Source organism: Cryptotermes secundus, unplaced genomic scaffold (genome assembly GCF_002891405.2).
Source record: "Cryptotermes secundus unplaced genomic scaffold, Csec_1.0 scaffold357, whole genome shotgun sequence".
In the NCBI taxonomy this organism is placed as follows: domain Eukaryota; kingdom Metazoa; phylum Arthropoda; class Insecta; order Blattodea; family Kalotermitidae; genus Cryptotermes; species Cryptotermes secundus.
Genome location: NW_019727094.1, coordinates 521992 through 537360, shown reverse-complemented (window position 1 = coordinate 537360; position 15369 = coordinate 521992). Strand labels below are relative to the sequence as shown.

The following is a 15369-nucleotide window of genomic DNA, read 5'->3' as shown; positions in this document are numbered from 1 at the left end:
AATAAATTAAACTGTCACTACAGAGGGTGCATAAAAACGTGAAGAGACCTATATATATATATATATATATATATATATATATACACACACACACACACACACACACACATACACACACACACACACAATTAAATAGAGGTTATCTATGGACATATTCAAAGTTGAACAGAAAAATAATATAAAATGTGTAGTGCGATGTTCTCTCAAAAGATGGCAGTAGTTACGTAACTATTATGGAATGACAGGATATTCAAATAAAATGGCGGCGGAACAATGTGTGTAATTAGTTACTGTAGGGTCCTGACGATGGTGTATAACACAGAGATATTGGGTTTTCGGGCTTTATCCCTCGTCCCAGTTTTTAATATAACTAAGAAAAACACGACGTTTCGGAAACTGGATCTGTTTCCGTCCTCAGGTGAGGGAAAACACCTATTCTGTTTGGTCCCTTAGAAAGAGGAGGATGACGGAAATAGATCCAGTTTCCGAAACGTCGTATTTTTTCTTAGTTATCTTAAAAACCAGGACGATGGATAAAGTCCGAAAACCCCATATCTCAATGTGTATAATTTTTACCCCACTCTAAGTTAGGCTGGAACATTTGAGTTCGTTTAGTTTCTGAAGTGAAATTACCTGCTCATGAATATACACACGTACGTACAGGATTTCATTTACTGTAAGGAAATGAATGCATGGATGAGGAGCCGGGATAGCTCAGTCATATAGTGACTAGGATACGTGGTGGACTACAGAAGAAGTAGGGTTCGATTGTAGATAGAGAAAGATTTTTTTATCTTTTCTTCAGTGTTCAGACGGCTCGGGGCCACGCCAGTCTCCTGTACAATGCTACCGGGAGTTGTTCCCCCAGGGGTAAAGCGGCCCGGGCATTAGGCTGACTACTCACCTGCATGTACTGCGGAGGAAAAGAATCATGGAGCTACACCTCCACTCGAATATTAATTAGTCCCCGCCCCAATACCTTCCACTGCTCCTTTACGAAGATAATTTTCAGTCTAATATTTAGATTTAATTCGTTAATATAATTACGTGTATTGGCCGGTCTAAGGCATGTACTGCCTTCGCTTGCTTGGAAACCGGGATCATGGATTCGAATCCCACTCAGGACATGGATGTTTAGTTTGTGTGTGTGCGTTTTTCTGTGTTTGTGTACAGGTAGAAGCCTTGCGACGAGCTGATCACCCGCCCAAGGAATCCTACCGAACGTGTAAGAGCTAGAAAAACCGAAGTGAAGGGAGAAGTTTATGGAGGTAGGCCTAGGCCCACTGGGGCTGTACGACCAAGAAAAAAAAAATACCCGTATTAGCAATCAGTAATTAATTATCTCCTACATGTAATTTTCTCTGTTACCTCTAAGCCTAAAATTACAATATGTCCCGACACTTACGAAAGAATCACGTGGAGTAATTCTCCTATTAACCCGTTGTAGTAGACCGGGGCCTCTGCAACCTCGCAGATACTTCTCAGAAGACAGTTTCTGCCGTCCAACCCATGTCTGTAACCATACCATACCACCACCAATACTGTAACTATTATAATTCATCTGCAATTGAACCTCGAACTTCGAACGGAATCCGTTCCAGGAGACGATTCGATTTTCCAGTTATTCGACTTCCCATTTAAATTTCCCCACTTTAAATAATGTAAATTGAATTAATCCTTTCACAGAAACACCAAAATTTACTCGGTATAAAATATTTTAAGTGCTAATTTCAAAAGATTATATTGGTAAATAATGATAAAACAAGTATATTTAATTATAATAATTAAATGTTTTTATTTATAATAGTATATACCTAAAAATATTGTATAATAATCAAGCAATAATAATAATAATAATAATAGGAGGGATATTACTGTTCGTTGGAAGGTGAATTAGCCTTCTTTCTTCTGGAATTCGCTAGCTGAGAGTTGTTGTTCAATGACATTACTACCGCCTGATTTTCCTTTTGCGAGAAACCTGTGTAATGTCATTTGTTTTCGTCTACTTTTTAACATTTTTCTGAAATGTTGCATTACATTGTCATTACACAGGTTGATACTCCTCTTCACATCTGCGATATTGGGGCGCCACTTCTCTACAAGGCGTGACGACCAAGTGACGACGACGTGATACTTCGCTCGACTCTCGAGTTTCTGTTCAACCTTCAAAACTGGATTTTCCTCGAATATTTTTTTTTTTGTTCTAGATTCAAGTTGTTCGAACATCAAACCGTTCGAAGTTCGAGGGTCCACGGTACTTTACGAAGCTGGGTGCGTCATGCCTTGTGCAGGCAACCTTACGTATTTAGTTTATATATCCTGCCGGCGTATGTATAAAGGAAATATTCTGAATACAGAATCCAGTGACTTTATAATGATGACGTAATAGTCTACGTCACTAACTGATTATGACGTACCCTTGTTCCCACAGTGGTTGGAATATACTTGTCTGTGCAGAAATTGTGGTTCTGCACAAACTTCTCACTACTGGCAGAAACGGTTGCAGAATAATGTCATTTTCGCAGCTTTCACTGCCGTGAGTTCTTACATTTTAGTGGCACCGCCTGCTGGTGTAGATGGATACCACTGTTTCAACTTCAGCATGGAATTGAAAAGAGTGAGGTGGGCTCAGCGTAAACAGGCAAGAAACAGAGAGGTAATTAGGCAAATCAAAGGGCAAAGGTTTCCAACTCCGTGCCCCTCTGAAACACGTGACCGCCTGAAACATGACAAGATGTCACAACCTTGATGGCCATAGAATGGGGAGCAGGGAAGTTTACTATTTAACTCCATGGAGCCTAGTCCTCCATGAGAGCCAAAAATCATGTTATGGAACCGGAAAGTGTACGTGTATTATTACCGTGTTTTGAAGAGATTGCTGCTAAGCTATGCACTGAGTCAAATTATACCATACCACCACATCCTATATCCTTAAGATCCATCTTTTTTTAATGCTAATGGGGTGGGACCAAGTCCCTTGTACTGCGCCCACTTCTGGCCTATTTTATCAGCCCCAGATGATAGGTGAGGGTGATTGTGAAGCAATTGGTGGAAGGAAGATTGGCAGAGGAAACCGAAGTACACGGAGAAAACCTTCCCCAGAGCCATTTTGTCCACCACAAATCCCACTTGACCAGATCCGGGATCGAACAAGGGCCGCCGCGTTGGGAAGCCAGCGACTAACCGCTTGATCTATCGCGCTGCCTAATATCCATCTTAATACATCCTCGCACCTACGTCTATGTTTTCCTACTGGTCTCTTTCCTTCTAGTTTCCCGACCTAAATCCTGTATGCATTCCTCTTCGCTACCATGCGTGTTATATGCTATACCCATCTCCTCCACCTTCTTTTGATCATTGTAAGAGTATAACTTATGAAGCTCCTCTTTATGCAATTTTTGTAACCACCTCTTTTTTAATATTCCTTCGGTCCAAATGTTCTCCTAAGCGCAATTCTCTCGAACAGCCTCTGTCTATATTGTTCCCTTATCGGAGACCAAGTTTCGCATCAATACAAGACAGCAGAAGAGTTTACAATTTCTGTATCAGTTCTGTACTGCTTTGGTAATTTAACGAATATGGCAAAGACGGTCTAATAGTGGTACGGAGGCTGTATGTAACGTTTGTAACTCAAATCCATATCAGAGCTCGCTCTTGCGTCCGCGCAGGCGCACATATTTACATATACTTTTTCTGTAGCTATCCATCCACTTCAACTTTTATTTCCGTTAAGCTTTTCTACGTTATATTTCACTTTAATTTTGAGCTATACTTTCCTTTATCCTCTTCCTTTGCATCTCTTCATAACAGCTCTCTCCGACAGTCGATATAAATCTCGATTTTGCATGTCTCTCTCTCACAGTCTAGTCTCTCTTGCTCTTTGTTTCAGGTTTCTCCTTCCCTAGAGAGTGCCCTCTCTATACTGAGATGTCTCTCCTCTTCTCATGTTTCTGTGTGTCTGCTTTATCTCCCTGGCTCTTCTGTCTTCACCTTCCCTACACAGTGCCCTCTCTATATTGAGATGTCTCTCTTCTTCTCATGTTTCTGTGTGTCTGCTTTATCTCACCGGCTCCTCTGTCTTTACCTTCCCTACAGAGTGCCCTCTCTATATTGAGATGTCTCTCCTCTTCTCATGTTTCTGTGTGTCTGCTTTATCTCACCGGCTCTTCTGTCTTCTTCTTCCCTATAGAGTGCCCTCTCTATATTGAGATGTCTCTCCTCTTCTCATGTATCTGTGTGTCTGCTTTATCTCACCGGCTCTTCTGTCTTCTTCTTCCCTATAGAGTGCCCTCTCTATATTGAGATGTCTCTCCTCTTCTCATGTATCTGTGTGTCTGCTTTATCTCACCGGCTCTTCTGTCTTCTTCTTCCCTATAGAGTGCCCTCTCTATATTGAGATGTCTCTCCTCTTCTCATGTATCTGTGTGTCTGCTTTATCTCACCGGCTCTTCTGTCTTCTTCTTCCCTATAGAGTGCCCTCTCTATATTGAGATGTCTCTCCTCTTCTCATGTATCTGTGTGTCTGCTTTATCTCACCGGCTCTTCTGTCTTCTTCTTCCCTATAGAGTGCCCTCTCTATATTGAGATGTCTCTCCTCTTCTCATGTATCTGTGTGTCTGCTTTATCTCACCGGCTCTTCTGTCTTCTTCTTCCCTATAGAGTGCCCTCTCTATATTGAGATGTCTCTCCTCTTCTCATGTATCTGTGTGTCTGCTTTATCTCACCGGCTCTTCTGTCTTCTTCTTCCCTATAGAGTGCCCTCTCTATATTGAGATGTCTCTCCTCTTCTCATGTATCTGTGTGTCTGCTTTATCTCACCGGCTCTTCTGTCTTCTTCTTCCCTATAGAGTGCCCTCTCTATATTGAGATGTCTCTCCTCTTCTCATGTTTCTATGTGTCTGCTTTATCTCACTGGCTCTTCTGTCTTCACCTTCCTACAGAGTGCCCTTTCTATATTGAGATATTTCTCCTCTTCTCATGTTTCTGTGTGTCTGCTTTATCTCACCGGCTCTTCTGTCTTCTTCTTCCCTACACAGTGCCCTCTCTATATTTAGATGTCTCTCCTCTTCTCATGTTTCTATGTGTCTGCTTTATCTCACCGGCTCTTCTGTCTTCTATTTTCCGATAATACATCCTAATTTCTCTCTCATGATCTATCAAATTTTTTATTCCTTGTAGGTTTATGTTTCCCATTCTGTTTTGCTTTTTATTCCTCGTGCTTCCTCTCAGTTCTTCCACAAGAATACCTTAATATTTGTTTAAAATTGGCCACAACCATTATAAATCCTTTCCAATTCCTCAGTATGAGACATGAAGTACATCTAAATAGGGACACGCGGTAGCGTAGTTGGTTGAAGCACTACGCTATAAGCCGCAAGGTTGCGGGATCGAATCCCGATGAGGTGGATTTTTTCAATTTACCTAATCCTTCCAACCGCACTATGGCCTGGGTTCGACTTAACCCCTAACTGAAATGAGTACCAGGATCATTCTTGGAATATTCTTGGGGGTAAAGGACGGCCGGCGCGTAAGACTGACAACCTTACCGCCATCTATGAGCCGATCCTCTAGAAAATGAGGGAACCTCAACGCCTCACAACCCTATGGGCCTCCCCGGCCTGTTACAAGGATATCTTTACTTTTAGTACAACTAAATATAATACTAAAATTTAGCCCTAACTCTCAGAAAACGAACTGCCTTTTCAGTACAAGTGTCAAATGATAAATATTTTTAAAGAAATGAACACTGATATTAACATATATACGTTAATGTCTTCCTTTAGAAAAGTCCACTTCACCTGATCGCTAAACCTTATGATGCTTATTGTTAACTGTTTTCCTGGAGCCCTGAGTAAATCTTCAAGCAGTAGAGAATGTTCCAGAAATTTTCCATTCCTGTTGCACGGATTCCAACAGCAGCTTCCACTTCGAAATGCATTACTTGTTGCTTTGTCGTTAAGAAATCAATTCTCTATTAATGATTGTATCAAAGAAGCATCTCTTCATTTCCCATTCCTTGCATGCCAAACAGTATGTTCACAATGGAGCACTCACCTATCCATGACATTCTGCAGGGCTAGGTAAGACGAACTCCTGTCCACTGTCTCACGAAAGGACCGTCTGACTTCAGGGAACTCTTTCAGAGGAGTGAAGTTCGTAGGCTGCGTGTACTGGAACTGGAAGTTCATTGAAAACGACAGGATTTTCTGCGGCAAATCCACAGGGAATCCCATACCTATATTAAACTGGGAGACGGAAAATAAATATATAGTTACAGGCCGAAAGCATATATATGAAATCTCAACAAAAAAACTCTTATATTTTTATTTGAGAAGAATTGTGGAGAAAATATGCACATTTTAAAACTAGATCAAAAAACACAAACTCGGTGGCCTGTAGTCCGCAAACGAACTATACCGACCTAGCAATCGCCGCTTCTCGGCTAAGTTAGTGCCAACTACAGCGGATAGAGAGTGTCGCGTGGTCAGCGCAACGAATCCCCACTGCCGTTTTGTAGACCGGAGCCGCTATTTCCTTGAAATAGCTCTTCAATTATCCTCACGACTCTGAGTGGACACCGTTCTAGAACCACTAATTTTCATAAAATTTGGTAGAGCCGGGATTCGAACCCGGTACCTCTGGATCTCTAGGCAGGAACTCCTGACCGCTAGACCACAGAGGCGGTCTTAGAACTAGAGCAAGGAGACTTAATCCTAAGCCCTATATCACTTCTAAGCTATATGCAAATATCATATCGGTGCAGCTCCACTAATTCCCGTCGGTTGCTTCATATAACTGAATTACTCAGATCTCCGACCATGGTAACCCGAGAAGGCGTTCCTTGAAACCGAGTAAGTTGACTGAAACGGCGAAGCTTCTACCTTGTGCAGATAGGTCCCTGGTTTGAATCTCGTCCTGGATAACACCCATTATGACTGAGGTATTTCAAGATTCTGTTCAGTCCTTCCGCACAAATTCTATAAAAAAATACAAATAAGGAGGCCAGAACTTTTTCTTTCCACGTCCTTTAAAATTAATCATACATTTATGGCCATACCATATGATTCTATATGGTTTGAGGCACTGAGAGCGGTAAATAAACCTTAAAGGGCTTCTTGCATTGCGTGGCAAAGCGCTTACCGACCTGGTAAACTAATGGAACTAGGATCTCATGAGTTGAATAGCCCCACGGAGAAGGAAGGTACACATCACGTGACAACCGAAGCATAGACGTGCATTATTTTCGAATCTGAGCATTAAGACTTAAGTGTAAGAGTGTTTTGTTTAGAGGAATTCTAATGCTAGTTCTGTTTTTCACTTCACATACTCCGATATGTAAATTACACATGGTTTGTCCTTGCAATAATGTATTTTCGGGTATCGGGCTTTACCTTCGAGACGTCAAGCTCCACTTCCGTGGAAGTTGCTGTACACAAGAAATAAATGTTAATTATGCCTAACTGTTCTAAATCTCCCCACGTATTGATTTCACTTGAACCGGTTCTGTGGTCTAGTGGTCAGAGTTCATAGCTACAAATCCAGAGGTCCGGGTTCGATTCCTGGCACTACCAGATTTTCTGAGAAGTAGTGGGTCTGGAACGGGGTACACTCATCCTCGTGAGGATAATTGAGGAGCTATTTCAAGGAAACAGCGGCTCCGGTCTAGAAAACCGAAATTATCGATCGTGGGGATTCGTTGGGCTGACCACCCGACACTCTCTATCCGCAAAAGTTGACACTAAACTTCGCCGGCAAGAGGCGGTCGCTCGGTCGGTATAGTTCGTTTGCGGACTAAAATCACGGAGTTTGTTTTGTTTTTTATTTCGTTTTGTTGAGTGAGGTTTTTAGTTTTGAAATTGGGACGGTTACGTATTTGCCTTATATTACAATTTATCTTTTGTGAATATGTGCCAAGAATTCTAGCCAGTAGCGTGCAATAGAGATATCCTTATAAAAGTAAGGTAAAGTTGTCCCAGTGCTTAACTAATTAAGCACTACGCCATGAAGGCGTGTGGGTTAGTAGATGTACAGATCCACATTTACTTGACCTCGGCAGTTGCTGGAGGACATTGCTCAGCCTCACACACTGGCCGCTTTATCTCCGGAGAAAGAGCTCCCTGTACCCATTGGATAGGAGGTTGGGTGGACCCCAGAGCCGGTTTGGATGTAGTGGAAAATGAGAAATTCTTACGCCCACCGGGACTCGAATTCCCAACCCTCGGTCACCCAGCCCATAGCCAGTCGCTATACTGACTATTCTATCTCGAATTTGATGTAGATATCCTCATATTCGCAATAAATTTTTAATAGCAATGAGATCATAGACGTTAACTTAGCTGATTTGTTGAATACGTTGCATTAAACACTGGCGAATGTACTTATAATAATCATACACGTATAATAATTTTGAATCGGTTATATGAAAGTTACTGGCCCCCTCACTGTGTTGTGCTGTTGGTCTGCACTGATGTAATTGCAACTGATTTGGCTGAGTGTCCTGTACTTCCTTTTAGTCAAGATAATTGCGCAAGTTCCGCAACAGTTAGAGATACGTAACACAGCAACGGACATTCGGTTGTGCAACTGGTTTACTTCTGTATGCTCAATATATCACATTTTTCTTGATCAGTTGAGTAACTCTTCTATGCAGCATCGAAAAAAGTTTCGGATAATTTCTGTACGGTTCCGAGGACATAATTCCGTTTACAACTTGCTCATAACGTTTTTCCTTAAGAGATATCAACGTCACTATCAATTTTTAAAACTCAATGCTAAATATAAGTGTTATTTACAACGATCAATATAAATGGAACATTATGTATATATACGTATAACAAATTTATTGTTCCGGTTACTGGCACAACATAAATTCAAATCAGGTCTTTCTTTTTCAGTTACTACGTAAAGTGCTGAATGCGTTAATATAGATGTTGTGATATATTCGCTGATAGCCCGAATATAGCAGACCCAGATTAAATGACCGTTGCTAGGCAACGGCTCTGCAAATACGTGTCCACGACAGTCACAGCATATGAACGTCACACTAGCTACAGGTGTAACAATAGAGGGACTGTTGGAGGCGGTTTTTCTTGCCGAGCCCATGTACCGGTGACAAAACCTAATAGCTTTTAACGCAACAAAATGATTGCTAGAATTTATAGACCGCTCAAAGTCATATCATTTACTGTAAAAGGCATTTGGATGCAGCGTTATGAGCTCAGTAAACAGCTGCAAGACCTACATATAGATGTAGCTCCCTTTCAGAGACTCATCTCAAACCACATGATAGATTGTATATAGTTGCATATAGTGCAAAAGGAAGACATTTCATTAACGTGCTATAAGACTGATACGTACACTTGACGAAATAACAAACATATTCAAAACAGACAACACATATTATCGTCGGAGAGGATGTTACATAAAAAATATTACAGCAAGAGTTTAGTTGATAAAATATCTCTGGTTGTGTTCCTCAAGGTGCCTGACGCCAGGACAAACTGATTGTCTGTAAACCAAAAGTCGTGAAGCAATTTTGAATTTGTCTTTGATTAATTTTGAGACAGACGAATTCTGAGTAGGAAGTCACTAATAGCAGATAGCGAATGGTAGCCAATCAATGGCCAGGAGCAGCTTCCATGAGTAGTTATGAGATAGGCGGCAGGCTGTAAGGAAATAAAGGCGGAAACTGAGAACCCCACAGTGTTGGAAGCCGTTGCAGACAACGGTCAGTAAAGACACAGGTGTCAGAGAAGATTTAATGCCTGTGATAGTGAATTGTAAAGTGCTTGATTTCGCCATAGTATTATAATATTTGTAGTTAGGTTTGTAAGGGTCAAATAAATCCAATTACCTATCATAACCCCGTGTCTAGTCACTTAAAATCGTGACGCTATATTAACGGCATTTGTTTTTAAAATTTACCAACGAAACAGAAAACGCATCTGATAATAAGAACAGGAAAACGGCCGCTGCATTTAAACATAGACCGTCATTATATAACTACATCTTCTCCCCATGTTGGTAGCTTTATTTATATAAAAGATGCAGTAACTGGCAGAACAAAATTCTCGGCAGTTTATGAGGTTTCACTAGCTAGTCGTGAGCGATATCCAATGATGTGTATACCAAGTGAAGCTGTAATTACTTACCTTGTACGTAGCACCTTTAGGGTACACCAAAGCTCGTACGTTCCAACGAGTGTCGGTAGACAACCAGCAGTACAACATCAGCGTTAGAAACACAGTTCCTCTTAAAGGAGATAGCCTACAGCATAAACAAGGAGTATTAGTGCACAGGAATTTCATTATAATTGTGTATATTAATAATAATAATAATAATAATAATAATCTGTGAGAGCTAGAGTCCGTGATGTGCTTTGGCCTCTGTTTTGCAGTTTCTTAATCATATAGTCAGTCGGTAGGACTCCTCTGGCGGTGGATCAGCCCGTCGAAAGGCCCCTACCTACACAAGACAATACAAACACAGAATAAATGCAGACAAACATCCATGCTTGAGTGGAATTCGAAGCCAGAACCTCAGTGTTTGAGCGAGCGAGACAGTTCATACGTTAGACCGTGCAGCCACTGTGATCGGCAATTGTGTATATTGTGTTCGTACAGCCCCAGTGGGAGTAGGCCTACCTCCATGAACTTCTCCGTTCACTTTGGTTTTTCTAGATCTTACATATTCGGTAGGACTCCTTGGGCGGGTGATCAGCTCGTCGTAAAACCTCTACCTGTACACAAACACAGAAAAACGCACACACACAAACTAAACATCATTGCCCTGAGTGGGATTCGAACCCACGATCCCGGTTTCCAAGCGAGCGAAGATAATACATGCCTTAGACTGCTCGGATACCGTGACCGGCAGTATAATTTTTACCTGTGTATTATTTCCTGATATCAGCTGCATACATTCAAAGTCAGAATTCTGTGTTCCCCGTTCTACGAAAAATAATCTAAAAAATGTTAATATTAATTCTGAACAAACCTACTAAAATAATATTTTATACGTAACAAGTAATACGAAGATAATATATGAAATGTATTTTTTTATTTATCATCGGATATTCTAGAAAGTCATCAGTTGTCTATTATTAATTGCAGAACAAAACTGATAAGAGTATGAAAGTACATAAACGAATACATACGACATTTCTTCTTTCTTTGAAAAGCACAGCTGATCTCGGACGATACAGAATTTCCTGTGTTCCTTAATAGACCAAGCAATGCTAAAGAGCAATGCTCTTTACCGTAAGCGAATGCTGTGTTTGACTTCATAATTCACGTGGCAGTTTCCATAGCGCTCTTAAATCTTGTAGTATTTACTTTGCATTCCGTTACAACAAACACCGACCTGGCTATAGTTACATTTCTTCGGAGCAGGATTGGATGTTTTGTAAATACTCGTTTAATACGAGGGGCGGGCAGAAAGTGAGTTTACATGACGTATAAACTCGCAGTCAAAAGATAAACATTTATCGCGTGCTGGAGGGATATGTTGATCATTGCTGGTAACACTATACGTCAACCCGCCCGCCATTTACCGCCTATTTTGTATACGAATCAGTTGGACAAGGAAAATCAACTGGAGCTCCAATGGGCGAGAACATGTAGACTTACACGGAAAGGGAGCAGAAAAAAATCGTTATGTGCTACGATATCTCTGTTTTTGAAGAGACAATGTCGAACAGTAGTGGGATGACAAACGAATTTCCCAGCATTTTTCTTATCAGGGATTTTAGTAAGAAACCTCCTCGTATATTCCTTGTAAACACACTTTCTGGCTAATCCTCAAAAAAGGGCCGCGCCATAGCTCAAGCGGTTAGTCTCTGGCTTCCCACCGCGGGGGCCCGGGTTCGATCTTGGGTCTGGTCAAGAGGGATTTATGGTGGATAAAGTGGCCCTGGGGCGGGTTTTCTCCGAGCACTTTGGTTTGTCCTGCCAATCTTCATTCCAGGTACACTAGGCCAATCAGTGGCCGACGTGCCGAGTGGACCCAGTTGGACTCCACCCCCCCACTAAGCGAATTAAAAAAAAATTCTAATACAAGAACTGATTATATTCCTGCGCCGTTACTAAGGTATCTGAATATTCTTCTGGCTGGGAAAATGCACCGAAATTTATGACGTGATGGTCGCGAAGTGTTTACTCCTACCTTTATTGTCACGTGTCCGAGGTTCCATGACAAATAATTGCTGGGTTGCGGATTAGGGGAAGCAGTTACACTCACTCTGAAATCACGTCTTCCAGATGATGCGACCTGACTAGGGCTTCGTCTCTCGTCTGACCTCTGATGTGGTCTTCTCTGATCTCATCTTATCTTGTCTTAATTCCGATCTGGTCTTCTCTGATCTCCTCTGTCCTGAGTTACGTTTTGTCTCTTATCTCTCACAGTCGGACAGACTTGGAGACACCTTCTTGAAGGGTATTCGTTTCAGCGGGAAGTGTAGTAGGACTGGCCTTCATTCTCGTGGTAACATCTGTAATGTACGCGTTGTAGCTTATACGTGTTCACAATTGCCGCCTAGGCAACAAAGTATTCACATTTTCCTGTTGTATGGAAAACACAGCAACTGAGCCGTTGTCTAGCAATGGACACCCGTTCAGACATTCTGGCTTTTAGGCGGCATGCCACAGTATATTAAATGATATGCTAGACTAAGGTTATTCAGGATGTCTACCGCGGGCTCCTCGCTTCACTGAGAACTGCCTATGCATTGAACAAGAGTAATATATTTATTACTTATAATTTACAGAACCTTCAGAAGTTAATACCCAGGTCTCAGGAAAATAGCCTCTACTTAAACTTCTTCAATTATATTTAGGTATATGTGAATGTAGTACCTTCTTGCGTTTCAAAATGATGAGACCAGTCTCAGTTCCTCACGGAAGGCGAACTGGACTCGTGTGTAGGGCCAGCACTAAGCAACGACACGCCTGATTTTATAGAGTGATTCTATGCGGCGTAAGTCTTCCCCATCTAAATACTTAATAGTGGGTTCTCTTATGTCGCACATAGCTAACCTACCCAACCTACCTACCTACCTAACCTACCTACATACTTACCTAACCTACCCACATACCTACCTAACCTACCCACCTAACTACCTGCCTACCTAACCTACCTACCTACCTACCTAACCTACCTACCAAACGGCTCTATAGCCCTGGGTGAGCCTTGGCCTCCTCTACAACCGGTCTCCACTGCTCTCTCTTCCTCATCTTCTCTGTCCATTCTTGCACCTTCATCTTCTTCAGGTCCCTCTCAATATCAACTAGCCATCCCATCCTGGGCCTTCCTTTTAACATTCTCTTTGGCACTGCATTATCTTCCATTCTTTCGACATGCCCTAACTATCTTATTCTCTATGACTTGATAAATCTTACTACATCTCCTTTTCAGTAATGTATTTATCTCTTCATTGTATCTTATCCTCCATATATTATTTTCCATCACCGGTCCGTATATTTCGCGTATTGTTTTTCTCTCGAACATTCTTAGTGCAGTCTCTTATGTTACTGTTAAGGTCCACATTTCTGCCCCGTATGTAGCAACAGGTCTTATTAATGTTTTGTATACTTGCAGCTTAGCTGTTCCTGATATTGTCTTACTTTTAGTATACTAAGATTTGGGAAGTAGGCCTTATTTCCGGCTTGTATCCTTTCCTATGTCGCACATAGTTTCATATAATATATAAATAATGTATTTGAAAATACGCTTGTTTTCTTAATTGTTGACGTTAGTGAAATTTCATAGCATCCGTAATTTGATGTAACTTCTAAGGAGCGTTTGAGTTTTACATTTTACTTAACCCATAATACTGGGGCGCATACGCATACTTGTTGCCTAATGAGAGACAGTCTATGGAATTAAATAAATAAGCGTCTTGCGGGAGTTCTAGAGAGTTTGAAAATAGCGCTTCAAGTCCGAAAGTCTACTCAGCCGTACAGCAGGTCTACACAGACGCCTAATGTAGCCTCTATGACTTATGACATTATGATCGGAAAATATGAAAGGAAGAGTCTATATCTGAAAACCTATCATACATGGTAGGATGATATTAAAAAGGACATTATATAAATAGTGTTTGATGATTGGACTGGATTAAGCTGTCTCAGGAAGAAACGGGAGTCTCACGGTAACACAACATGGAAATAAAAGCTCCATGAAAGGTGGAGATTTCTTAACAGTCTTATCGACTATTTGGTTCTGAAGACGAACTCTGGCCCTTTGGGGTTGTTACGAGTATTTAGTCTGTAAACTCACTGGGTAAGTTTCATGCATATGTTACGGACGTGTGTTCGAGAGGTACTCAGTTCGAATCTCAGCTGTATTGATGTATGTCTTGGCGGAGATTTTTGCATTTTACTCCTCAATTTTTTTCTCTACAGATTTCAATATATTTTCGTCCATGATATATATATACAGTGTCCGTCCTGCAGTGCATCCACTTTTACCTGTCACTTCACGACATGTTTCTGCACCATAGTGCCATCATCAGGTGCTCCATTTACACTAATCTATTGCATTGCTTGCCTTTATGTCATTGTAAAATTATTTTAAAAATATTTTAAAATATTCGTCAGTTATAATACACTTTTTTGTATATTACAACACCCGCAGCCAAAAAGGGAACACGCATCACGAGACACGATGCACACGGCACATAAGAGAACGGCTCCCACAGTGGAGGAACCATGCGAGGGTTCTGAATTGGGACAGATAAGATGAATATCTTAACAAGATTTTAGTATACAAAAAATGTATTATAACTGAAGAATATTTAAAATACTTTTTAAATAATTTTACAATGACATAATGGCATGCAATGCAATAGATTAGTGTAAGTGGAGCAGCTGATGATGGCACTATGGTGCAGAAACATGTTGTGAAGTGACAGGTGAAAGTGTGTATATATCATGGACGAAAATCAGTGCAACAGGACGCTAAAATACAACTTTATTTTCATAATTTTTGGCGCGATACTCTCACTCCAGATTGTTATAATATCTCATTTCATTGTCTGTTTTCTATGTGATTCAGCCGAACTGTAAACGCCTCGGTGGTTAAATAATCTTTGTTATTTATAATTTCACATTGTGTAACTAGCAAAATGCTAGTGGGATCATAATTTTGGACCATGGCATTTACAGAAATATTCAATTGCATGAACAGATAGCAGTGGTCAAGAGAAAAAGTAGGCCGTCTGGTGAAATGAAAGGACACAAGCAATACAGAGAAAAGGACTTGGTACAAGACAGGGGAAGGTGGTAACAAAGCAGAGGGTGTGCCTCATGTTTTCCATAGAAATAAAACAAATAGATATAACGAGTTTTCATTAGTTACATTGCTTATTATACA

At 40.9% G+C, this 15369-nt stretch overlaps 1 protein-coding gene across 2 annotated transcripts in view; it reads right to left on the bottom strand.

The window, feature by feature from the left end:
• The window catches only part of LOC111864376, a 13123-nt gene extending 1768 nt beyond the window's left edge, over positions 1–11355 (bottom strand). The window contains exons 1-4 of one of the 2 annotated variants that reach the window (XM_023851587.2): positions 11156–11355; positions 10152–10266; positions 6055–6245; positions 1406–1513 (exon numbers count right to left, since the gene is read on the bottom strand). In XM_023851587.2, the coding sequence (XP_023707355.1) occupies positions 1406–1513; positions 6055–6245; positions 10152–10266; positions 11156–11160 (419 nt within the window). In that variant the 5' untranslated portion in view covers positions 11161–11355. The remainder of the gene's footprint in view (positions 1–1405; positions 1514–6054; positions 6246–10151; positions 10267–11155) is intronic. The other variant, XM_033751413.1, reaches the window with a different exon arrangement.
• Between the last annotated feature and the right edge of the window lie 4014 nt (positions 11356–15369).